General features: G+C 62.6%; 1 protein-coding gene across 2 annotated transcripts in view; it reads left to right on the forward strand.

Annotated features, from left to right (window-relative positions):
* The window catches only part of DOK7 (docking protein 7), a 32263-nt gene continuing 6538 nt past the window's right edge, over positions 1-25725 (forward strand). Inside the window, exons 1-4 of one of the 2 annotated variants that reach the window (XM_008568210.1) lie at positions 1-25; positions 11209-11439; positions 11854-12043; positions 22744-22863. In XM_008568210.1, the coding sequence (XP_008566432.1) occupies positions 11926-12043; positions 22744-22863 (238 nt within the window). In that variant the 5' untranslated portion in view covers positions 1-25; positions 11209-11439; positions 11854-11925. Of the gene's footprint in view, positions 26-11208; positions 11440-11853; positions 12055-22743; positions 22864-25725 lie in introns of both variants that reach the window. The other variant, XM_008568139.1, reaches the window with a different exon arrangement.

Genomic DNA, 25725 nt, shown 5'->3' on the forward strand with positions numbered 1-25725 from the left:
CTGCGCAAGCCGTCGCCGGTGGCAGGTGAGCGGGCCGCGGGGGGAGGGTGCCCGGAGCCAGCCCGCCCGCCACAGCCGGAGGGGACCCCGGACCCCAGCCCCGCAGACCGCCCCTGGCCGAGGGCCCTTCCCAGGAGGCCCAGAGGCGGCTGCGGGCCGGGCCCAGGGGGCGAGACAAAGCCGGGCCTCCCCATAAGCAGCCGGGGGCGCCCCAGAGGGTCACTGAGTTGTGCGGGTGCTCAGAGCGGGAGCCCCGGACCCGGCGACCCCACCGTGCTGGCCGCTAGTGCCAAGCCCAGGAGGCCCCTTCCCACCTTCCCAGGTAGGGCAGGGCTGGGCCGCGCAGGGAGCGGAGCACTGGCCCGGGCTGGGCAGGAGCAACACCTGCGTTGTTTGGGGACACTTGTCCTCCGGGAGGAGAGGCCAGTCCCACTTCAGACCCCCCAGCCTGCAGCCCAGTGTGGTTCGAGAAGGCCCACAGGAGCCCCCGAGGTTTGGCTCCAGTGATTTGGGCACAGTTGGGAAGCTGTCGCCTGCACCCTGCAGCTGTTTCAGGGGACAGGTGCCCTGGAGCCGGCCAGGCACCCAGGGGTCTGTGTGGGATGTTGGGCATGGGAGTGATCGTGGCTGCCTCATGCACATGGGCTGCCAGAGTGGCTTCCAGGTCACCCGGGTGTCTGTCACCTGCCTGGAGGGGATTGGGGTGGGGACGCTGTCCTGGGACCCCTCTGCGGTGTGGTGCGGCTCTGGGTGTGCTGTGGGGCCGCACACGGCGCCTGCTCCTGGCTGTGGACAGTGGCTTCCAGCCGGGCCTCAGCCTCCCCTGCAAGGGCCTGGCTCCTGGCTCCACACCGCCCATTTCTCCACTCCTGCTTCAGGCCCAGACCAGGGGGCCAGGGTGTGAGGGCGGGAGGTGGCGAGAGGGAGCAGGAGGCGGTGGCGTGGAGTGCAAGAGGCTCTGGTCAGCAGTGGTGGAGGCAGGGGCCAGCTGCTTGGTGGGACGGATGGCCCAGAGCCTCCAATGAGGCCAAGGGACCCAGCAAGGCACCTAGGAGAGGCGTCCCACTCACAAGAGCATCCCCGGGCTGTGGTCTTTCCCTCTCAGAGAGTTTTCTCTCCAGGTCACAGAGAGCTTATGAGGCAGGGCCCACCTCAGAGGCTCCCTGGGCCTGGCAGGCGCCACGGGGGAGTTTGCAGTGGTCCCCAACGCTGGAGAACGTGTGAGTCCATAAGTGGACTTGGTGGCTGTCCAGCATCTGTTAGGTGTACTGCATGTGTGGGGGCAGGTGACAGAGCAGGTCCAGTGGTAGGGCACTCACTCAGAGGGCCAAGGGGCTCCGGGGCTGGGCTCGGGGACAGGGACAGGAGGTCATGTGGGGGCGGTGAAGGTTCTCCAGCCCCTTCTGGGCTGATGTCCCTTCTGAGCCTGCAGCCAAAGCGTACCCTGCACTCCCATCTCAATGTCCTGGCACCCAACGGTTGCTTTAGCAGCTCTCTCGCTGAATCCTGGCAGATGACAAGGCTGGACAGGACTGACCTCCTGGCCTGCCCCTCCCAGCGCACCCCGCCCCGTCCAGGCCAGCCCTCTCCTCTCTGGTCAGAGGCTGACACCCCTCCCATCCCCTCCTGGACCTTCACGAGCCAATCTTGATGGCGGCCCCCACCACAGCCCCCAGGGGAGCTTTGCCCAGCTGTCCCCTCCCTGTGGCGCTGAAGACTGCCTCCTTCGTGGGGACTCAGGCGTGGGGACTCAGGAGGGGGGAGCAGGTCCCTGCCGGAGGAGCTGCCGGCTCAGACCCCGCTGATCCTGGTGTGGAGGAGAGAGGAAGGGTCGACCCAGCTTTCTTATGATAACAAATCAATGGTTCTTATTTTTTTAAAATCGTGATCACCTTCCGGGAAGAGCCCATGAGAGGCCACTGAGAGGGACCGGGCGGCGTGGGTGGCAGCAGGGGGCACTTCTTTGATTTGTGCTCTGACTCCTATTTGCGTTTTTCCTCACCATGACCATTTATTCTTCTTATGGTAAAGTTCCCTTAGCAAAGGAGAGGAAAACAGCTTCTTTTTACCAAAGTGCACATTCAGGAGTGACGGATCTGTGTGACAGGTCGCAAATGCTCACCGAAGAAAATGGAAAAGCAGAAAAGTAGAAAGGGCCAAAAGTCCCCCGTGGCCCCAGCGCCCAGCATGGCAGTGGGTGCCTGGTCCTCTTCCTGCCGACCCTGTCTCAGTGTGGGCTTCAGGGTGCTCCTAGTGGGGCTGTGTCCCTCGGGGTCTCAGCCCCTGGGATGGACCCCTGGGAGAGGAGGGTGGTCTGGGTCCAGTCCTGCCTGGGGACTCACCACTGGTCACCTGAGCAAGGTGGCTCCTGGTCTCAGCACCGGCGCCTCCCCACTCCACCATGGTAAGGCTCGGGACGGTGAGAGGGGAGGCTGTTGACTCCTGTGGCAGGTTTGCCAGTGCCAGGCACTCAGAGGCGGTGACGGGGCAGCCAGGGCCGGCCCCCCGGCACGCCGTGCTCCGGGGGTAGAAGGGCTGCTGTACTGCTTCCCATGTGGGCTGCTCCTGGTGGCTTTGTCCAACCCAAAAAAGTCACCAGGAGGGACCCTGAGTTCTGGAGCTGGCAGGGACTTTGGGATCATTTTAGGCAGGGAAGCTGAGGCCCAGAAATTTAAGGGGTCTGGCCCAAAGACACTGGACTGTTGGGGTGGGGCCCAGATTGCCTGCCCCTAGCCCGAACCTTGCCCCCCATGGCTGGCTGGAAGGTTGTCACCTGCTCTCACAGCTGACACGTGGGCATCTGCTCAGTCTCCCCCTGGGTCCCTGCTGTTGGTTCCTTTGCTGAGTTCCTGGAGGGCAGGGGTCCTCCAATGAGGCATCACCCCTCACAGGCAGCCTGGTGGGGTTGACACTTGCCTGGTGAGGTGCCCTGAGCCCTGCCTGCAGGAGGCTCCCTGTCTACGTGGGCACAGCAAAAGCACAGGAACATGAGCCTTGCAGCACGTGTCCCAGGAGCCCAGAGCCGCCCGTGCCACCTATGCCGTGCTTGGGACCCGCAGCCTGTGCAGTTGGCAGCTCTGCTAAAGTGGGGCATGTTCCAGGAGGACAAGTGTCTTGGGGGGTGGTGACCAGGAGGGTCCTTTCCTGAGTTGTCACTTGCTGGCTTTGGACTGTCTGCGCCTCTGCTTCCTTCCCCACAGGCATGGGGTCACATCTTGGTGCTGGGCTGAGGACAGGGTGTGGGTGGTGGCCAGTTCTGCTCTCCCCATGGAAACATCACAGAATAGGGCTGGGCCCTGAGGGCCAAGCTTCCCACAGCCCCTGCACCAGGACAGGGCATACGAGCGCCTGGGTTCAAATTGCAATGCAGCTCATATGAGCTTTGTGACCTGGAGGGGGGTGTCACTTCCCGACCCTGAACACCTTTGTCCTCAGTTGGACGCTCTCCTGCTGGTCCTTGTCCTGCCCGCTCACCTCGCCCTGGGCCCAGCCTGCTGAGCCTTGTCTGCTCCGGTGGGTGTCTGTGTCATGGGTGGGGCCCCTGCACCTCTGGCCGCTCCCACATGCTCCTGTGTCAGGCAGGTGGCACGCCGTAAACGTGTCCCCTTCCTGGATTGGATTGTGAGCAGGCCAAGGAGGCACGGGCAGGCCAGCGTGGTCAGTGGCCCCCCTGCCACCACCCCGCCCGGCTGCTCAGGCTGCCCCCTGGCCACTGCACCCTGTCGGGTCCCTTCAAGCTCCTGCTACACGGCTGTGCTGAGGGCACCGCCTCAAGGTCACCATGACCTCCCAGGCTAAGTCCAGAGCTGCTCCTGCGGTGCTCAGTGTGGGTGGGCACCCCCCGCCTCCTCCCGCTGGGTCTCCGCGCCGCCTGCCCTCCACGCCTGGCCACTCCAGCATGTCTGCCGCCTGCTCCTGCTCCTCCACCACGCAGGAGGTTTGCCCTCCCGGGCCAGCCCTCGGCCCTGGCTGTAAAGGCCTCCGTGTGCTCATGACTCCATGGTTATTTTTACCTCTCTAGACGCCTGCGTCCAGCTGCCTGCCTGCAGCCTCATGGGTGTTGATGGGCTTCTCAGCCTCCTGTGTCCAGGAAAGACCCCCTGATCCCAGCCCCCAGCCCGGAGACCCTCCCCAGGTGTCCCTCCCCGCACCCAGGTCTGAGGAGCTGTCTCCCTGCTCGTTTCCTCTTCCCTGCACGCCACCCACCAGGAGGCGCTGGGGTCTCCAGCTCAGAGGCTGGGACAGGTCCAGTGAGCCGGCGCTGTGGGGTAGAGGGAGGGTCTCTGTGCCCAGCAGCCCCCTGCCCCAGCGGCCCAGGTGCACAGTGTCACCCAGACGGCTGCAGGAGCCTCCGAGTCTTCTGCTGAGACCCCGTGTCCCTTCTCCTCACAGTAGCCAAGGTGGGCTTTGAAAACCACACCAGGCTGGGTGCTCTTTGCTCAAAGCCCTTTAGAGCTCCCTGGCACACTGGGACGAAGCTCTTTCCCTTGGTCATCAAGGCCACCTGACACACCCCTACACCTCAGACCACTTTCTGCCCCCTCTTTGTGCTGTCCTGGCCCTTTGGGTCCCTGAAGAGGCCTCCCTGCCCTGTCACTGGGCTTTGCACTGGCTGTTCCCTCTAATAATACTGTTCCCCATGGGGCTGCTTAGCTGGGTCCTTGTGTCCTTCAGCAGTTGGTCAGTTGTTCCCTCCTGGGAGACCTCTGAGCCCCACCCTCAGGTCATCCCCACCCAGCCACTGTGACACAGTCACCTGTTCCCATTCCCACAGAGCCCTCAGATGAGTTTTCTTGTTCATTGGTTTGTGTATGTGTCTCACCGTCTTCCCCTCTTGGGGTTAGCTCCATGGGAACGGGCTTTGTCCCTTGGGTCCTGGCTGCTCAGAGTCACCCAGCAGTGGGCATTTGCAGAGTGAGCTGGGCTGAGCACTGCAGGGGGGGGGGTGGTCAGCCTGCAACAGAGCCAGAGGGGTCCCCGTGGGGGTCTTGCGGTGCCCTTGAAGGGTGAGCAGGATTGCCATCAGTGCTAGTGGCCCACTGCCCCACTTGCCACTCACAGCAGTGCAGACAGAAGCCGCTGGAGGGTGGGGTGGGCTGACCCTGGGCAGCTGGTGGTTTACTGTCCAGCCCACATTCTTCTGAGATTTAATGATGGCGCTGGACACGGGCTGACACCAACTCTCCCGGGCCTGAGTCTGGGGCCCCTGCTGGCCACACTCTGTGCTCGCTGCAGCACAGCATTTGCAGCACACTCGGATCCTTGGGCTAGGTGTTTGCACCCATTTCCCAGATGAAAAGCAGAGGCTGGGAGAGGCTGAGCGGGTCCCCAGTCACGGAGCCCATCGGGTAAATGTGGGGCTTGAACCCGGGTCAGCCTGTCACCACTGGGGCACCCGTGCACATGGAGGGCTGAGTGCGAGCAGGGTGAGTGCATGTGTGAGTGTGCATGTATGCATGTATGCACGTGTGAGCACGCACAGGTGAGCATTTATGTGTGCACGAGTGAATTGCAAGTGTGTCCATAGTGTATGCATCACAGTGTGTGTGTGTGTGTGTGTGTGTGCATGCGTGTGAGGGTGTGAATGCGCACGTGTGCACACGTGAGTGTGAGTGTGAGTGGCCGTCTAGTTCATCCAGGCTGCGATGGCAACACTACAGCCTGGTGGCTTAAAAGTGGTGGTTTTAGTTCTTGCCATTCCGGATGGAGGCTGGGAGTCCGAGACCGAGGCCGACCGGCGCCTGGTGGGGATGCATTTCCTGCTTCACAGACGGCGCCTCTGTGCTGTGTCCTTGCGGGGAGGAGGGGGCAGGCAGTGCTCTGAGGCCCCTGTCACAAGGACACTAAACCCGTCATGAGGCTCCACCATCGTGACCTCATCACCTCCCCAAGTCCCCACCTCCGGATACCATCACCTCAGGGGTTAGGGTTTTATTTTTTTTTCCTTTTTGTCTTTTTCACTGACCGGCAACGGGATCGCAACCCTCGGTGTCGCGCCTGCACTGCACTCAGCCTCGGCGGGAGGGCCGCCACGCTCCCAAGTGGTGCACTCTCCAGTGCACCACCGGGCCGGCCCGGTTAGGGTTTTAACATATGAATTTTGGGGTGATACAAACATTCAAAACCTGGCAGTGAGTGTGAGTGTGCCAGTGAGCGTGTGTGAGTGTGTGTGCGTGTGTGCATGTGAACATGTGAACGTGCACTGTGTGTGAACACGAGTGTGAGTGTGTGTGAGCGCATGCCAGTGTGCGTGTGTGAGTGTGCACTGTGTGTGAACACTAGCGTGTGTGTGAGCACGTGCCAGTGTGCGTGTGTGAGTGTGCACTGTGTGTGAACACGAGCGTGAGTGTGTGAGCGCATGCCAGCGTGCGTGTGTGAGTGCGTGTGAGTGTGCACTGTGTGCGAACATGAGCGTGAGTGTGTGAGCGCATGCCAGTGTGCGTGTGTGAGTGCGTGTGAGTGTGCACATGTGTGAACACGAGCGTGAATGTGTGTGAGCGCATGCCAGTGTGCGTGTGTGAGTGTGCACTGTGTGTGAACATGAGCGTGAGTGTGTGAGCGCATGCCAGTGTGCGTGTGTGAGTGCGTGTGAGTGTGCACGTGCATGCCCCATGGGGGCCTCCCTGCCGTGGTTTTTGTCTTGTGGCGCTTTCCGCCATGGACTCCTTGTCTCTTTCACCATAAGGACCCCAGAGCCCTCCTCCCAGAGCCCTCGGGAACCCCTCCCCGCCCTGGAGCAGCTCCATCTCTGGTTCAGTCCCGCTGAGGGGGGTGGCCCCGCGCACTGGGTTTCCTCAGCCACTGCCCAGGAGACCCCACGAGTGACCAGGCCTCCTGCCAGGGTCAACCTGGGCCTGGATCCCAGGGAGCTGGCTGGCGTGTGCAGGTCCCTGCGTCCCTCTGTGAGGCGTGCCCAGGCGTGCTGTGTCCTAGGAAGAGCCAGCGTTTTGCTGCTCCCTGGCCCTGACCTGGATTTGTCTCAGGCCCCAACTCTGGAATTTTTTAGCCTTGTTCTCAATGGCACTTGTCGCAGAACGGGTTTTAAAAATAGGGTTGATTTATTGCTGGAGGGTGATGGGTACAGGAGGGGGTTGGAGCAGCTGCTCCTAACTCAAGCCCTGCTGGGCCCCCACACGCATCGCGCCCACCCGGGTCCCCTCCCCACAAGGGCTTCCCGTGAGACCAACGGAGCTGCACTGCTGGGGAGGCCTGAGTGTCGGGGGGCGGGGGGAGCTGCTTGTCACACGGCATTGACTTCCACCCTGTTCTGTTCATGTTTAGGAAACAAGATCAGTGACTTGGGTGATGTGCTAGTGTCCCGGGGCTGCTGTAACAAAGCACCACAACCTGGGGACTTTGAGCAACAAAAATTTATCCTGTCACTGTTCTGGAGGTCAGAGGTCTGAAATCCAGGGGTCTGCAGGGCCACCCTCCGTCTGGGGCTCTCGGGGAAGGTCCTTTCTGCCCCTTCCAGCATCTGGTGGCCCAGGTGGCCTTGGCCGTGGCCGGCGCACTCCAGTCTCTGCCTCATCTTTGTTCACATGGCTCCCTCCCCGCATGTCTGCGCCTTCTCTTGTGCCTTATGAGGACACTTGCTATTGGGTTTAGGGCCCACCGGATAATCCAATGATCTTATCTTCAATCCTGAACTTTACATCTGCAAAGATCCTGTTCCCAAATAAGGTCACCCACACCCTTTGGCAACTGCAGACACATGAGGTGCTCATTGGTTTGCAGGTGCAGGGCGTGGTGCCTTCGTAGACACGGTCCAGAAAGATCAGGCTGAGAGGTGGTGGCAGCACATCAGGAAAGAGGTCCCAGGGACAAAAGTGGGGTCCCACACTCAGGTCCCCCAAACCAACCTTGCAAATGCAAACGCCCAGGCTGGGGAGGTCCCGCTCGGCAGCCGGAGGCTTAAGGACGGTGAGGAGCTGTCACGGCAAATCCAGCTCTAGGCCAGGAGTCGGTAAAGTAGGGTCTCTGCACCAAGTCCTGCCGCCGCCTGTGCCGTAAACACAGTTTCACCGGCTCAGCCGTCCACGTGGGTGCTGTCCAGGCTGCTCGCCAGGGCAGTGCTTGTGCCTGTTACAGGAGTGTTGGCTGACACCCCTCGGCTGTGTTACTGGCAGCGTAACTTCTTGAACAAAGGAGGTGACGGTCTGGTGCTGCTGTGTCAGGCTGCTCCTAAAGCAGCGGCTTGCCTTTGACAGAGCGTCCCGGTCCTCCTCTGTGCTGACGCTGTGCCCGGCTTCATGTTGTCACTGGGCATAAGCAGAGGGGGACAGCCTTCAGGAGCTCAGAGCAGAGAGGCAAGGGGACAGATGGCTGCGTAGAAAACCGCCTGAGGGATGCTGCAGCGGAGGTAGTTGGGCTTGGAGGCCGGTCGGAGGGGCCTCTTGGTGGCATCTAGGTGAGCTTTGAAGGAAGCTGGAGCCAAGAGAGGGTCTCGGCAGGGCCGGGCTGTGGCAGCCGGGGCCCGAGAGGGCAAAGTGGGAGGCGTGTGGTCCAGGGGGAGTGTGGGGGTGAGCGGGGCTGGGGACAGCATACGTCAGGGTCCCCGAGGGCTGAAGAAAGAACTAGGCTTTGATGCCCAGTGAAGGGCACGGCACAGGGTGTCTTCGCAGGGTGGCTCAGGGGCTGAGCAGGGAGGCCTGTTGTAGGTCAGGAGAGAGGTGGGGGCCTGGCCCGAGGGGGACAGCCCAGGAGAGAAAAGGTTCCTGGGGCAGGACCGAGGGCCACCCCATTGGCTACAGGAGGTGGCAGCGGGAGCGCCACAGTGTGGAGTGGGGCCACGGGGGAGGAAGGGACCCCAGCTGGGGCTCTGGGTGACCAGTGGCCAAGGAGCCAAGACAGCTGAGGTGCGGCGGTGAAAGGTGGCAGACGGCCTGGCAGGTGCCTGCCATGGGCAGAGGTCCTGGTCCCCTCGGTGCATGGGTGGCTGCGTCCATGGGAAGCCAACCTGGCAGCGTCACAACCTGGTCACATGGACAGACGTGTAACTGAAGGTGACGTGCGGGAGTATGGGGACAGGTGCTGAGTGCTTGCTGCACGCGGGGACTCCACACACCTTCCCGCATGTGGTCATCCCGGCATCGCCACAGCTGTGGGTCCTATTGTCCCCATGTTACCGACGAGAAAACCAAGGCTGCGAGCTCCAAGGGCCTCCACAAGGCCACACGGGTGGGAGGGCAGAGCAGGGGCTCCCACAGGGCCGCGCTGCTTTGGGCAGGACCCACGGTGTGGCAGGGTGCAGTGTGGTCCCTGTGGGGCATGACAATCCTCACTGGAAATGTCTTCAGCTGTCCTTGTGGTTGTGGCCAAGCTTTTTGGGTCTGTGGCCCCTGGAGGCAGAGGCAGCCCAGGCCTGCCCTGCAGCCCCCTGATGACACCCCTGGGCCACAGAGGGCCAGGACCCAGGTCGTGGAGTTCCCTGCCCAGGGCTGCCTTTAGTATCTGTACCCCGAGCTCAGTGGCTGTCCTGCATCCCACGTGGAAGTCCTCTCAGTGTCATGCATGTCCCTTAAGATTTCACTTATGGGGTGACATGTTTGGGGGGGCCACATCCTGTTTGGCCGCCTCGTCTGTTTGTTCTCTCTGGGCCGGCTTCTTGCCTCTGCCCCGAGGCTCCAGAGGGAGTGGCTGTGCTGGCCGTGCTGGGACACCGTGCTGGGACACCATGCTGGGACACCATGCTGGGACACCGTGCTGGAACACCGTGTGGGAGTCCCCGGTGGGCAGGGGCAGCTCTGTGGGTTCTGGGTGGTTTTTCTTTCTCAGGCTGGGAATGCCTTTGCTTTTTTCTAGTTATAAACATTTTAGACACTGCGGACAGGTTGTCAACAGGAAGTGAAAGCCCCCGTCCCCTGGGCCCCTGGTTTTGCAAATAAAGCTTTACTGGCACACAGGCACTCCTGTTGGTTTACTGTCTGTGGCTGCTTTCGTGTGGCAACGGCAGCATGCAGTAGTCACGGCAGAGACAGTGTGGCCCCTGCACCCTCTGGCCCCCACGGAGAAGGCTGCCGGCGGCTGGTCCCCAGGGCTGCACAGGCCCCTCTTGCTTTCACGGGCTGGGTCTGGTCCTGGCGGGCTGGGCTGGGCAGGGCAGCAAACGTGGGACTCCATGGCCCTGCTCTGGATTCCGCTACACAGTGAATGTTTGAGTCAACTTCGGTTGGGATTCTGGTTCTCGCTTGGGTTTGCTGGTCCTGTTCGAAGAGACTTAGCATGGAGACCCCATTCTGCGGTCCTCTCTGGGGGTGTCCTCCACCCTCTGCTGCGTACAGACAAGGGCCTTGATTTACTGAGCTGCATGCAGGATTTGGGGGTGTCTCACAGTAAATGTTGGCATTAGTCCGCCAACCTACGCCCTCGTCAAAGACAAGGCATCTGGGGCCAGTGCTGCGGGGGGCCTGGGTGGGGAGGAGGCCTGTTATCAGGGCTGGGCCATCGGGGAGGGCCAGGGGCTTTTCTCGCACTGTCCTGCCTGTTCTCTTGGGCAGGTGTTCTGTGCCATCCACAGGGGTGTCTCCCAAGGCCACGCAGGGGGCAGTGCGTGCTGGGTTTTAACTATGCCCCCAGGGCCAGGTGAGCTGCACCGGCTTGCTCTGCCATGTTGGTGTGACAGTGATGACAATTATGACGCTGGAAAATGGGATCTTGGGGACAGAGACCGGAGCTGTCCCAGAGGGGCTGGGAGGCGAGAGTCAGACACGTTCTCTGCAGCCGGGGAAGAGACAGGGGCCTTCTGCACTGGACCGTGGCCGACAGTGACTGGACAGAAGGCGGCTGGAAGGCCCAATGACCCCTCCCCCACGCCCCCCGGGGCTGGAGCTCAGGCCACAGCCTGGAAACCAGGAAAACTAGAGGCAAAAAGCTGGGTGTAGCAGGGAGCGGGCCCAGACAGCAGGGCTGAGGTGGAAGGCCAAGCTGCTGGGCGGGCTCCGTGCCACTGACCACAGCTCCTGCAGCCCTGAGTACGGCCTGGGTGGGCTCCAGGGTCTGGGAGGGGTCCGTCGGGTGGGCTGGGCTCAGCTGTGAGTGTCCCAGGCCCATATCTGCTCCCGTGGCCCGTGTTCATGCAGGGTTGGGGGAAATCATGCTGTTTTAGCACATGAGGAAACGGAGGCTTGGGAGGGTTGCACGGCTGGCCGGGGTCACGTCTCAAGCCCAGGTCTCTTACCAGTGTGCCTCGCCCCTCTGCCTGCACAGACTGTCTGCTGATGCTGGCCTACAAGGACAAGTCAGAGCGCGCCAAGGGACTCCGGGAACGCAGCAGCCTGACCCTGGAGGACATCTGCGGCCTGGAGCCTGGCCTGCCCTACGAGGGCCTGGCCCACACGCTGGCCATCATCTGCCTGTCCCAGGCTGTCATGCTGGGCTTCGATAGCCGCGAGGCCATGTGCGCCTGGGACGCCCGGATCCGCTACGCGCTGGGCGAGGGTGAGTGCCTGGGGCAGGGCTCCAGGTGAAGGCCACCCTCCTTAGGTGTCCCGGGCTGTGGGTGGGCGAGACTCCTCCCCCGCTCTGCCCTGGGCTCTGTGCTCAGGACACAAAGTCAGGGGCACCAAGGCCACTGGCTTTGTTGGGATGGGGAGGAGCGTGGCCAGCGGTCAGGGCCCTCTGAGTACTTGCTGGCACCTGAACCAAGGTAGCTCCTGAGAGGACGGGAGAGGAGGGAAAGCCGCCAGCATGGGCGCCATCCACCCTGAGGCTGCGGCCCTCAGCCGTGCCGTGGGCAGTGCCACCCGCTCATTCGTTTCACAAGCGCCGGTGAGCAGCTGCCCAGGGTGGGGCCGGCGGCCACCAGGCCTTCTCCTGCGATGACGCCCTTTTGCCCCCCGCCTGGCCCCTCAGTGCACAGGTTCCACGTGACGGTGGCACCGGGCACCAAGCTGGAGAGCGGCCCGGCCACCCTCCACCTCTGCAATGACATCCTCGTCTTGGCCAGGGACGTCCCTCCAGCCGTCACGGGGCAGTGGAAGCTGTCTGACCTCCGGCGCTACGGGGCTGTGCCCAACGGATTCATCTTTGAAGGCGGGACCAGGTGTGGGTACTGTAAGTATGCCAGGGCGTGGGGACGGGACTGGGGACTGGGGCGTGGGGGCCGGGGCTTTCCCCGAGGACTCCCGGCTTCGAGCTGACCGCGCCCGCATGCTTGCCAGGCCAGGGTCTCCGGAGCCCTGGGAGGCGGCTCTGGGTCCACACAGCCCGGGGTGCGCGGTCGCTGGGCCACCTCTGCTCTGCTGGAGGAAAGGAGGGGACTTGAGGATGGAGGACGGGTCCTCCTGGCATCTCCCAAGCGAGGCTTCAGGTCACAGCAGACCCTGTGCCCGAGGTTACAGAGCATCAGAGCCACTCATGTTTAGAGTTAATGGGAAAAGAGAAAATAAAAATAATAAATGTGTTAGCCAGGATGTGTGACTGCCCCTGTGGGCGCTGTGAGGAGAGAGCCGTGCTCATGGACCCAGAATTCCTGATGGACACACCTGTCCTGTGAGCGCCGCAGCTGTCCCGGTGTCACCGTCGAGGTGGCAGGGCTGTGTGTGAGCCCCTTCTCCCCTCTCTCCAGAGTGGGAGCTGCTCGTCTGTGTGGGCCACCTGGGCTGAGCAGCCTCCTGGGGACCTGACCCCATTGTGGGGACATGATGGCCTTGGGCAGTGTGCTGGGTTGGAGAGGACGGGCCTGGTGCAGCCCGTTTCCCTGACCCTGGGATCCCCGCCAGACCTGCGTGCAGATGCGCGGGTGGAGGCTCGGGCCATCTGGCTGGGACGCAGGTAACCTCTCTCTACCTGCTGGCCCGTAGAGGGGGCATTAACCCCGACCTGTAGGCTCAGCTCAGTGTGAGGATGTCCTGAGACCGGGATGGGAAGTGGGTTGCACGTGTGCTTGGTACGGACAGAGTTGGATGCGGGTCTGCCGGGCTCCGGGGCTTCGGCAGTGTCCTGGTCCCTCCGGGCAGAGCAAGTGCAGGTGGGGACGGGTCGTGCTGGACACTGGCCCAGCCCTCGGGCCCCTCCTCTTCAGCGGGTCAGAGGCTGCAGCACTCGGGCGTCGGGAGCAGCGGGGACGCGGGGTGACCTGCGGCTGGGTGTGTCGGGTCGGCCCCACTTCTCCCTTCTCAGTCGAGTGGGGGTTGGGAGCTGCTGACCACGGTGCTTGGGCACGAAGTGGCCTGACCTCCTGGGGGGCCGTCGACTTAGGGGCTCAAGGAGCTGCTTGGAGCACCAGGAGGAGGGGACCCTTGTCCTCTTTTCTCTCTGTGGCAGGCAGACAGCTGGGGTGGCACTGGCATGCCTGTCCTGCGAGCTGGCATGGGGCAGCAGTGCCCATTTATTCTGTCCCGGAAGAAGCCCCCTGGATGGCTTCCTCCGAGACCCCAGAGATAAAATCCCGCCTGCTGGTGTGGGTGGGCTGCTTGTGAACAGTTCCGGGCACTGGTGCAGCGGCTCGGCTGCTGTGCTGTGTTCCCTGGGCTGCCAGAAAGCCAGGGTCAACTATCATAGGGCTGTCCCCTGCCTCTCCTGAGCAAGGTCCTAAATTAGCTCCATCCCGCAAAGCTGGGGCTGGCCCAGCAGACTCCGTCTCTAAATGCAGCCCTCAGTGCCGAATATCCTCGGCCCACTGCTGTCGTGGGGTAAACACCCGCAGGTCCTCGTCTGTTGTGCATGCCAGTAGAGACACAAGGACAGGGCTTTGTGCTTGCAGCAGAAAGGAGTTCTACTTGGGTCGCACAGCCAGGAGCAAGGCCGTCTGCCAACCCAGCCCAAGCCCCCGAGCAGGCAGGGGTTTTGCGGACCCAGCTCCTGGAGCTCACACGTATTTAACAAGGGCTGGGGTATCTGTGTGCATATTTATGTAGGGATGAGCGCGCACACGCAGTGCGGTGTCATGCATGCTACACGCGACCCATGTTCTCCTGGGGGTGGAGATTTAAGCATTTAAACGATGGTGGGTTGGCCTTGTGTCATCAGAAGATGAAATTTTGGGCAAAGGTGACACTACTGTGCAAACTCACTGACTTGGTCAAAACTGGTTAGGACTAACTGGGGGTCTGTCCTGGGGTGTCATCGCCGGGAGGCTGTGTCACCAGAGCAGCTGAGAGAAGGGGAGGAGAGAGACTGATCGGGGAGGGAACGAAGCGGTGGCTCCATCCACGGTGGCCGCGGCACCAGGCAGCAGGCGCCTTGGAGATTCTGTCTTCTCTCCAGCTCCAAGCCCTGCTCAGACCCACGCGGGGGCTGGGGACACCGTGCAGGGTGAGCAGGTTCTGCTGTCTGTCCCTCTGTCCCCACAGGTCCCACTGGGCTCCGTTCTACCACAGAGACAAGAGCTGATGTAAACTGGCTTTTAGACTGTCATGGGAACCTGCCTCAGCCTGGCAAGGATGTCCTCCTTGCAACGGGGTGGCAGGGCTGGGTGGCCAGAGAGACCGTGGGTCCACTGCACATGTGGTCACACCTAGGCCGTCCTGGGAGAGGGAGCCGCAGGTTAGTGTGGTCCAGGAAGCAGAGGGAATCCATGTCCTGGGGCTGCTGTGACAAATTACCACAAACTGGGGGCCCAAAGCAATTAGACTTTGTTCCTCACAGACTGGGACCCGTGGTCCTGCGTCCGTGGGTCAGCCGTCACTCACTCGCTCTGGAGACTCCGGGGCGCGGTCCTTTCTGCCTCTTCCAGCTCCTGGTGGCTCCAGGTGCACCTTGGCTTGTTGCTGTGTTGCTACAGTCCCTGTCTCATGAGGACACTGTCACTGGATTTAGGACCCACCTGGCTGATCCAAGATAATCTCATCTCCAGACCATTAACTTAATTACTTCTACAAAGACCCTTTTTCACAGATTCTGGGATGTGAACATATCTTTTAGAGGCCACCACTCAGCCCATGACAGTGGCTGGGACTGTGAAGGTTCTAGAATATGGGTCATGATGAGGCTGTGGGCCTGGTCACATTTCATTTGAGGACAGATAGCTGGGTGGAGTCACCGGAAGGCCCTGGAAGGCCTGGGTGTGTACAATCAGCATTCTCTCCCTCCCTGGGGACAGGTGGCCGTGTGGCCCCTGGGCCTCTAGAGCCACCTCTTGGCACCTGCCCCGGCCAGCTCTCCAGTGAGCAGAGAGTGTGACCCTGACCCCAAACGCTGCTCTTCAGCCCCCCTTTGACTCCCCCAACATTTGGCATGACTGAGTGTCCTGGTGGACGTGGGGGCGGGGTCAGGGCAGCATGGCCTGCGTGGTTTTGCACAGACCCCTCAGGTCCTGGCTGGGTGAAGGGGCTCGGATGGTTTTCATGACTCGTGGTGGATGTTTTGTTTCTGGACCCCGAGTGCACGGCCGCTCACTCACAGGAGGAGAGAAGCGTGGTGGGTGTCAGGGAGCCTGGGCCCCCGCCGTGTGGCTGCATTCTCTGTCCCTCTGCTGGTCACGGGCCTATGTGTGGAGGCCGGGCCCACACAGGGGCACACGTGGGTGGTGGAGGGAGACACTGAGGACCCCTGCCCCGACAGGCTGAGCCGCAGGCACAGAGAGCGTGGGCCCGGGAAGGGTGCACGGCCTGCAGTCGAGAAGGGAAGGCTCTGGGGCTGGGGGACGCCTGAGCTGGGTATGAGGATGAATGGGAGCTTCTGGGGGACAGGACCAGGGACGAAGTCCCGTCCCCACATCTCCAGTCCGTGTGAGCCTGGCCATTCCTCAGAAGAACATCCTTGGGGCTGAGACCTCAGCGGGTGGCACAGAGTGGGTGGAACCAGCTGGTGCCCGCATCTCATCAGAGGCACATGGTGACCGCCCTTTGGGGACACCCCCATGCCCACCCTGATGCTGGCCAATCAGCGGAGCCCCCTCCCCAGAGGCGTCCCCGGGATGAGTTCTGTGGGGGAGTCAGGGAGCACATTAAAGGACTGGGGTGGGGGACTGATTTATCTTTGTTCCTCAGCATTGACCCCAGGCCCCGAGCACCACGTTGCTCAGGATCACAGCCACTTGAGGGGTTTGTGGCCCCTTTGGTGGCATGTTACAGGGATACAATTTGATACCCGTGCCCATGTGTGATCTTGACACACAAAATCAAAGTGCACATTTTCATGGGTCTCCACAGGGACGGGGTTGTGGAAACTCAGGAGAAAGGGGACCAGAGGGTTGCCCGGGGGCCCCAGGCTCTGCCACCGGGGCAGCATCAGTGGCTGTCAGGACTACCCCAAGATTCTCCTCTCCCCAAAGGGGCCAGCCCCTCCCGGGGCAGCCTGGGACTTTGCATCTCCGCTGGCACATGCTCTACCTCAGCCCCCATCCCCGCTCCCCCATCACCCCGCTCTTGGGGGACCGTGACCCTGAGAGCCCCCTGCCCCCGTGTGCCGGGCCGCGCGCACCGGCCGCCTCTCTTCCCCTCTCTGGTTCTCCCTTCTCTCTCCTGCTGGGTCCAGGCCGGGACCCACTTCCTCCAGCCTCTTGGGGCACAGGAGCGTTTTTCAATGATTTTGATTTTTTTTTAAAGTGAGTAAAGAAGGAAAACCCCGGACCAGGAGACTCTCTTGTTACATGTAAAACGCTCGGCATCTCTTCAGAGAAGCCCCCTGGTGCCTCCTTTGGACTTTAGACTTGCTGGGTGGCCTGGACAGAGCTGGCTGGCGCTCTGGTCTCTGACCCCAGGAAGCTGGGGGTGGGAGGGGTGTCCCCCGGCTTCCCCTCACCAGGCACTGGGGTGCAGAGATCAGAGCCGGGGAGCCCGCAGCGGGGCTGGGACGACTCAGGGCCTGTGTGAGATGGAACGAGGCGTTTACAGCCCTCAGTGGGCGCGAGGGGAGCTGGGGAGGGGCACAGACCCCAGCCCGGGGGTGTCGGGGAAGCTCTATGGGGAAGGGGAACCTGAGTGGGGCTTCTGCAGAGAGAACAGGAGTTAGCCCAGCTGTCAAAGGGTGCGGAGGGGAAGAGGAAAAAGAAAAGGGCGCTCCAGACACACGTCACGCACGGAACGGATGGGTGACCTGCAGGGCGTGTGCAGGATCCTGCTGGGGGGGTGGCAGGGGGCGAGGTGGAGAAGGAGGAAGCAGTGCCTGGTCGCAAAGAGCCCAGTAAACGGCACCAGAGTAGCAGGGAGCCATTGAAGGTGCTTGAGCAGGGGCGTGTTTTGGCCCAGGGGACAGATGGGGCTGAGGCAGGAGGGGCCCTGGGAGGCTTCTGGTCGTGGTCTAGGTGACCAGCGGTGAGGCCAGCCCAAGCAGCAGCTGTGGGGGGAGGGCCCGGTGGATTCCGGGAATGTTAACAAGGTGGTGGTCGACGTGGGGGAGGGTGAGCCTGGGGCAGGGAGGGGGGGGGGGCTCCCTGCCAAGGGGAGGGTCCTGGGGGCCTGGGCCTGGGCGAGGGCAATTCATTCTTGCGGAGCCATTGCCCTGGTGACAGGCCCCCTTCTTGTGCTTTGCCTATGGGGGGAGGGGATGTAGGTGGGACACGCGCCCCAGGCAGGAGCATCCTGAACAAAGGCCCTGTCCCCCGCGACTGGCGGCGCATCGAGTGACGTTTATGGACTGTGGTGCGTCCGCCTCGTCCCTGACACTGTGCGTCTGTTCTGTGCCCCACTCTCAGGTCTCCGCCGGGTCTTGCTCTGGGTGGGGTCACTCTCCCTTTGCAGCGCACTCAGCAGCATCTACCTGCAGGATGAGTCTGGCACCGCCAGTGTCTGGGGGGGTGACTGGAGCCAGCGGGCTGCAGGGTGGGGCTCAGGCTGGGGCACGCTGGGCAGAGACACAGCCCCCCAGGATGACCCAGGGGCTCGCTGGTGCTAGCTCGTCACCCTCACCCCGCCCCGTGAGTCGTGCGCTGCCACGGCCATCTCACAGATGAGGACACTGAGGCACAGCATGGTCTGTCGGCCTGCTCTGGGTGCTCCAGATTGGGGTTGGGAGGCTGTCCTCTGCAGTGACGATGACATGTCCAGGCATTGCGGCTCCCCATCTACATGGCTGCCCCGAGACTGTCCCTGGGGTCTGAGGAAGGGGCCATGGCTGCTGCCCCCTCCTCCCGAGTGGCTTGTCCCTGGTGTGCTGTGCGCTGGCACAGAGGCCAGCCCTCCCTCCTCCTCTCGAGGAACAAAAGCCCCCTCTTGGGCAGAGGGGGCAGCAGGCAGCGTCCCCGGCGCAGGAGCAGCTGCTGGCTGATCCCGACACCCGCCAGCTGTCAGCACTTTCCTCTTGGGGGCGGTTTTGCTCTGGAGTTTCCTTCCGAGCAGAAAAGCAGCTTGAGGGGCAGGCATGGTGTCCCCTGCCCTTTGAGACGTGCTGTGTGGCCTCGCTGGGGACCACCTGGACAGTGAGCCACATCTTACATCTCTAAAGGGAGGTTCCTGGACATACGAGTAAATCCTGTTCTCGTCAGGATTTCAGTGATAAAGTGTCACTTATTCGCACGTTCCTTCGACCTCTCTCAATCCCTCTGAGCCTCAGTTTCCTCACCTGTGCCCTGGGGACCTTGCGTCCCTGTCACAGAGCCTGCTGTGGGGCCACCACGCTGTTTTCCGTGGCAGTCGCACCATGTCACCACCCCAGCAGCAGGTCACACGGCTTCCAGCCTGTCCACACCTGCCCAACGCCTGCTGTCTTCTGTTGGTTTTCGGTCTTGGGTTTTTTCCCGCTTGGTTTTGATGATAATCCTGCGAGTGAGTGTGAAGTGGTCGGATGAAATTTATCTGCATATCAGATACGAACTTGTTCCATTGAACTTTGCTTCTTTCTAACAAAATGAGGGCATAGAAAAATGAAATTTCAATTAGTTGACATTTTACTCTATTAGGAAACTTTGTGCAAAATAATGTCCGTAGGGGCTCGGTTAGCAGGGCTGACTTCAAGGCCAGGCAGTGCTGTCTGGATGGAAGCTTTCTAGAACCTTCTCAGCATGAAAGTCCTCCAGATGATTTCAGACTCTGACCCCGACAAGACTTCTAGTGTGTGATTTTTGTCTGCAAAGGGTGACGCGTCACTTTGTTTTCTGAGGAGCTGGGATACTGAACACTTAGTCAGATCAGGTGGCAGCGGTCGGGGCCCTGGAGATTATTTAAAGACTGACTTCATGCAGAGACGTCAGCCCAGATCCAGTCGGGACGGTTGCAGGTCAGCGTGGACAGTGTTTTCTTTCTGGCGGCTGGTGAGTCTTAAGACTTGGATGCACCTGCTTCTTCACTGGAGAGACTATTCCTGGGAAGTAATTGTGTTTATAATGTGGGTGAACTTTGCCTGCACCCCGACAACCCCGCGTCTGTCCAGCGGGCAGGGTGCCCGTCCGCCTGGGCAGGCAGCTGGCTCTGTGCTCAGCTCCGTGCGGAGTTCTCTCACCTTTTCCTCATTTTCCTTGTCTTATTTGCTGCTGCGGAACAAACACCCCCAAAGGGTGTGGCTTGCAATTCTGTGGTCAAAGGTCTGGGTAGGGCTCAAGGGACGACTTGTGGCTGCTCCATGAGCTATTGGCCAGAGTCAGTCGACAGTGGCATGGTGGTAGTCATAGTGCCGGCTGGTGGCCGGGATGCTTGGGTCCCCCGGGGCCTCATTTGCCAGTGGGTTCACAGGGGTCCCACCATGGCAGCTGGCTCCAGGAGGGCAAACGCGGAAGCCCCTTAGGTGTCAGCCCAGCAGAAGAGCGTCCCCTCTGCCACTTGATATCAGCCAGAGCAGGTCACAGGCTGGCCCGGATTCCAGGGGAGGGGAACAGACCCGCCTCTGGAGGAGGGGCGGCCTTCAGGGGCAGGCCAGGAGCAAGAGAAGCAGCCACACCTGTGTCCCCTGGCACAGCCGGGCAGGCTCTTTCTTCCCTCCCCAGAACAAACCAGAGGTGCCGGGAGCGCTTCCCTGGGGAGGGAACCAGGCCGGCAGCCTGCACAAATACATCTTTCTGTCCACAGCAGAGTGCTGGCTCAGACGCTGGGGGCCCTGACCACTGAGACGTGGCTTCTGCTCGCAGTGTGCTCGGGCCTGGGGGCTGGACAGGAGACACGTGGAGTACAGCCCCTCGGGGGTCTGTCCTCTTGGGTGAGGCATCCTGTGAAAACATCACGGAGTGAACTGTTGGCTTCCTGGATGGAGGTTGGGGTCAGGGTCAGGAAAGGCATCCAAAAGGTGATGCCTGGCGCCCGAGTCCTGAGCGGTCAAGGTGGCGGAGGGCAGGGACAGCCGCCTGCAGGTGGAGGTGTGTTGGGTGGCCGGCGTGCTTGGGGGCTTTGGGCATTCCCAATGGCTTGGGGGGTAGATGGGGTGGGGGCTTGCAGGGCAGGGGTGGGGCATACCCTGGGGAGAGGCTGTCTGAGGCCTGCAGACTGGCCCTCAGAGCTGGGCGTCCTTTTCCAGGGCCCCCGAAGTCGGCTCCATTGGCAAAAATGGGGTGTCCTGTCGGGGAGCTGGTCGGGGCCAGGGGCTGGCGGTCAGCTGCATGCCCAGGCGTCACCCGGCCGCCGCGTCTCCCTGGGAGCCTGAGGCTCCGCCGCCGCCCCGGTGGAATGCAGGGCCGGCTCCACTCCCTGCGGTAATGTGGTTTTTTATAGTCGGGGGACTGGTTGTCCCTCGGCCTCTGCCAGCTGTCTGTAAGCTCAGGATTAGAGGCCGGCCTTTTGTGAGAGCTGGGGCCCAGCCGGCTGAGCCTTTCACACGGGTGGGGTGGCATCAGGCATGGGGAGTGGCCACGAGGGAGCCGCCCGCAGACAGCGGCCACACGGCGGGCCTGCCCCTCCCACCCCTCCCCTGCAGCCAAGGTCCCGGGTGGAAGCTCTTGCCAGCCCCTCCAGCCTCACACGGGCCCATCCACCGGGGCCTTTCTGAGCCTCTTGGGTGCCGACCCCCACTCCACGCCCCACCTCTGCTTCTGGTCACTAGCAGCCCCTGGCCCAGAGCAGGACTGGAAGCTCCATGGTGCCCGGAAGAACCCAGGTGGGCCTGGTGGCCTGGGCTGGCATCTGCTTCTGGGCTGAGTGATCAGGGACAAGTGGCTTGCCCTCTCTGGGCCTCGAGTGTCCTGCCTCTGAAGCGGGATGGTGCTGTCATGTCGTCTGGTTGGGGGCGTGACAGGGAATGAACTGACAGCCGCCGGGTGCTGGGGCTCACTGCCTCGCCACGTGCCGGGGCTGGCCCGGGTCCCGGAATCCACGGCCCTGCATTCCGTGCCGGCGGGGCGTGACCGGGTGGCTGAGGCTCAGATGCGAGGCCCCCGTGCCCGCCCGTGCTGGCGCCGCGGCCTTCCCCGCGAGCGTGCCTTTCTTTGGGCAACGGGCAGAGGCTCCAGAACAAGGAGGGATTCTTGGGCGGTGACGCCAGGCTGCGCATCCAGCCCCACGGGACCCGCGTCGGCGGCGGGCGCGGCCAGCCTGGTGTCCCCATTCAGCCGCGGCCGAGGGATTTCATTCACCTTGGCCGGGGCTCGGGCCCAGCGGGAGGGCGGCCGGCGCTGCTGACTCACCGCGCTGGGCTGCTCCCCGTGTGGACAGGACCCAGGCGCCTGCCCCGTCCCCCTGCCCAAGTGACCCTGGCCTGATTCACCGGTCTCCTTTCCGCCCAGTGGGGAGCAGGGGTGGTGCTGCCTGGGGACATGCCACGCGACCACAGGGTGCGTCTTTACGCTGTGAGCCTGTCTCCCCACCCAAAACCCAATCAGGAAGGGGGGTAACTGTAAGGTGGGGAGACCGCTCTGGCCACGAGGGGCAGCCACATCGTTTGCGGGGTGGGCACTGTGACACGTTTTACAAACATTCCTAAGTAACCTACACAAGAGCCCTGTTCAGGTAGTGAGGTTGGGGTCACCTAGAGCGGCTGAGGTCACGTGGTACCTGTCCTGGGGCAAGAACCCAGTGCCTGGCAGCCCAGCTCCTGTCCCCTTATGGGCCTGGGGACTGGATGCAGCTCTGGGGCTTCCTAGCTTGTCATCCTAGCTCAGAACAGCCCTGTGGGGTTGGGGTTACTGGTCCCCTGGGGCCGTTGAGGAAATCAAGGCTTGAAGGGTGGGTGAAGACTCATCACACAGCTGCCTGTTAGTGGAACAGAGTCTGCGTGTCCGCCCTTGGTCCCCAGTTAAGCCCTGGAGGGTGGGCGCACAGGTGGGTGCATGGTCCTCCGCCAGGGGGAGAACTCCAGGACCGTGCTCCTGGTGCCCCAGATGCAGGACCGCTGTGTTCCTGCACACAGCGTGGCTGAGGACAGAGTGCTGGGCTGGCTTTCTGCAGAAGCCACCCTGTCAGTTCCCCAGGCTCTGCACAAGGGGCCGTGCTCAACCCCAGCACCTGGGGCTCATGTCGCTCCAGGCGGGGGATGGCGGGGAGAGGGAGAGGTCAGCCTGACGAGGTGGCCTGGGCCAGCCGCCTTGACAAGCTGTGTGTGGTTTTGTTTTGTTTTTTTAAAGATGACTGGTAAGGGGATCTTAACCCTTGACTTGGTGTTGTCAGCACCACACTCAGCCAGTGAGCAAACCGGCCATCCCTATATGGGATCCGAACCCATGGCCTTGGTGTTATCAGCACCGCACTCTCCTAAGTGAGCCACAGGCTGGCCCTAAGCTGTGTCTGTTTGCGTAATGCAGTGGGGCTTGCTAGTGTGAGAAGAGACGAAGTCCAGGAGCTTTGGGGACACGGCTGCACTGGCCTGGTGACTCCGGTCATGCAAACCGGAGTTTGCTCAGGTCTCCTGTGTTCCCCCACCTGACAGCACCCTGCCCACTCTGCAGGGGTTCCCCCACCCCATGCTCGGGCCCAGCTGACCCATGTCTCTGTCTTCCGTCTGCAGGGGCTGGAGTCTTCTTCCTGTCCTCGGCTGAGGGGGAGCAGATCAGCTTCTTGTTTGACTGCATCGTGAGGGGCGTCTCCCCGACCAAGGGCCCCTTTGGGCTGAGGCCGGTTCTCCCAGGTGCGTGCGGGAGCGTGGTCGGATCAGGCCAGACAGGGAACGGGCAGTCGGGAGATCAGAGTGCTGTGGGGCCCGGGGCTGCAGCTGCGGGCAGCTCACTGCCAGGGCACCCTGGGGCTTCTGAGGGGGACTGTCAGCGTGTCTTGGGACTGAGCTCACACCTGCAGGTGCTTCCTATGCAGGGTCTGATCTGTTGGGATGCTCAGGGCCTGAAGTCTTCTGGTGGGGACAGCTTAGTCACAGCTGCACCTGTCTGGGCAGTAAGAGGCCCATGATCTTGGAGACCTTCTGCGCCACCCCCGTCTCCCAGACCTGGAGCAGGGAGGGCCTTGCCTGAGGTTGCTGGTGCATCGGCTGCTGGCCTGACTCTGCGGGGGCCAGGACTGGCTCCATGGGAGCCTGGCATCCAGGCCAGAAGCCACCTTGTGAGGCTGCCTGGCATGTGGGTCTCAGAACGCATCTGGGGTGGGTAGCAAGGCCATGCCGAAAGTGTCTCCTCTTGTCCCTGCCCTGCTTCCCTGGCTGTGGCCAGGCTGCCATTCTTCAGGAGTGCTTGGCCAGGGACGCTCTGGACCTCAGAGGGCCACACTGCCCAGTCACTGTGGGCCCAGAGCAGGGCTGGGCTGTCTTAGGTTCTGGTAGGTCATGGTCTGGGCGCCGCGTATGGGCTGTCTCTGATGCTGCCCTTGCCGCAGTGCTTGTCCCATGGTCCAGGTGGGAGACCAAGGCCTGTGGCCACACTGGGGGCGGTCAGTGAGCTCACATCTGCCACCTCCTCCCATCGCACCCAGCCTGGGCTGGCAGGGGGGCGCCCTGGGAGGACGGTAATGCCCGTGACACGCCCGTCCCACAGAGGGCACCGGGGCCTTCGTCTCGCAGCTGCAGCTCTCAACGCCCGCTGCCCACCCCCGGCACAGGCACAGGTGGGATGGTTACGGGGAGGAGGGAGGCAGCTCCTGTGGCCGGGTCCTGCCGTCTGCCCAGCGCTGCTGGACGGTGCGGCGGCGCCCCCTGCTGGCGTCTTCGTTCCTTGCAGCCTGAGAGTGCGTGTGCACGGCGAGGACAGTGCGTGTGCGCGGCGAGGACAGTGCGTGTGCGTGGCGTGGACAGTGTGCGTGGCAAGGACAGTGTGTGTGCGTGGCGTGGACAGTGTGTGTGTGCGCGGTGGGGACACAGCGTGGACAGTGTGCGTGTGCACGGCGTGGACAGTGTGCATGTGCGCAGCGAGGACAGTGTGCGTGTGAGTGGCGGGGGCGTGTAGGGCGAGGACAGTGTGTTTCCCCCGGGCATGGTCCACCCACAGCGCCGCCCTGGGGTGCAGAGCTGGGGTGGAGGCGGGACTCATCCAGCAGCCCCTGGAGAGCCAGGACCATGGCCCGGGCCTGGGGAGTGGGAGACTCATGGGGGGTGGGGTGCTCTCTCCTGCTTCCTGTAGGGGTTCCTGTGCGAGGAGGGGGTGCTGGGGCACAGCACTAGACAGAGGATGCCTCGGGGAGGCTCAGCCTGGGGACAGAGCTGTCCAGCAACCTGATGGGCCCTACAGCAGGGTCAAGCTGGCTGTCCCAGGTGGGGCTGGTGGGTGGCTGGGCTGACAGGAAGTGGCAGACCCATTGCACAGACCGTCCTCCTTGGAACCAGCTGGGAACTCTTAAAGCCTACTGCTGTCAGGGTCACCCTCCAGGTGTGGGGGCCTCAGGTCACCCTGATGTGCCAGCTGAGCAGGGCACTGAGCTAGTCAGCCTCTGGCCAGAGGAGTCGTGGGTCCCAGCCCCTGAGGGCTGGACTCTGGGAGGGTCTGGGGGCTGGTGGGCTCCATTGTCTGTGCTTGGCCTGGGTCACGTTGAAGCCCTGTGATTGCTGGGGGCTCCTGAGATGTGGCCTCTGCTGGGCAGCAGCCTCGAGTTCTGGGCTTTTGGGTGTCCTCTTGTGCATGTCCCCATCCTGGCCCCTGTCTTGACTGGGGTGTGCTGCTGCTGCACCCCCACATTGCAGGCGGGGATGAGAGGCTTGGGGGTGAGGGGTGAGGCTGGGAGTCCTTCAGTGTCCTCCTGCCCCTGCAGCTACCAGATGGGTATGGTCAGGAGGGCATCCTGAGCCTGGTGTCACCAGAGGGCCTGGGACGAGTGTCCACAGGGCTGAGGTCAGGGGTGCCACCGCTGTCACTGTGCTTGTTTCCAGCCTAGACTCTGGGCCACGCCTGCTGCTGCCAGGTCTGTAGCCGGGAGTGGGCCTGCCGTCTGCTCGTGTGGCAGGGTGTCTGCAAGAGAGCCTGGGGAAGCTGTCCCGTCTGGTGGGTTGTGCGGCCCGTAGTGGGGTCAGGGGGGGGATGGGCCTGAGTTGCACGGCTGTGACCGTCCTCGCCTTTCCAGGAGACGGGAAGAGAGACTGTGCTGCCCGATCCCTGTCCCGGGCAGCACTGCCCCTGGCTCACCTGGGCAGTGCCCCGGGGTGGCCAGAGTGGTGGGTTGGGGGGGCTGCTCCTCGAGACCCTTCCGGTGTGTGTCTGGGGCCGCGGCTTGGTTCTGCCCTGCTCTGCCCGTGGGGCTCTGGTCCAGGTGCCCCCAGCTACAGGCTGTGCTTTCTAGTTCTCTGTGTGCTGCAGGATTTGATAGGAACTTGTCACAGCACCCCTGCTCCCAGATCCTAGGGAGAGTGGGTCCCACTGCCCTGCTCTGGGTCCCACTCCTGCAGGAGTCCTGGGCGGCAGCCAGCTGCTTGGCACAGGCCTTGCCACCACACACCCCTAGCTGTGGGAGCCGATGGCAGTCGGGTGCCAACCCTGCCCCAGGCTGTCCCTAGAGGCCCAGAGGAGGCTGCTCTGAGCTGGAGGGGTCGGTGTGCCTTAGTGGGTAGGGACTGTGG

Source organism: Galeopterus variegatus, unplaced genomic scaffold, assembly GCF_000696425.1.
Source record: "Galeopterus variegatus unplaced genomic scaffold, G_variegatus-3.0.2 Scaffold3, whole genome shotgun sequence".
NCBI lineage: Eukaryota > Metazoa > Chordata > Mammalia > Dermoptera > Cynocephalidae > Galeopterus > Galeopterus variegatus.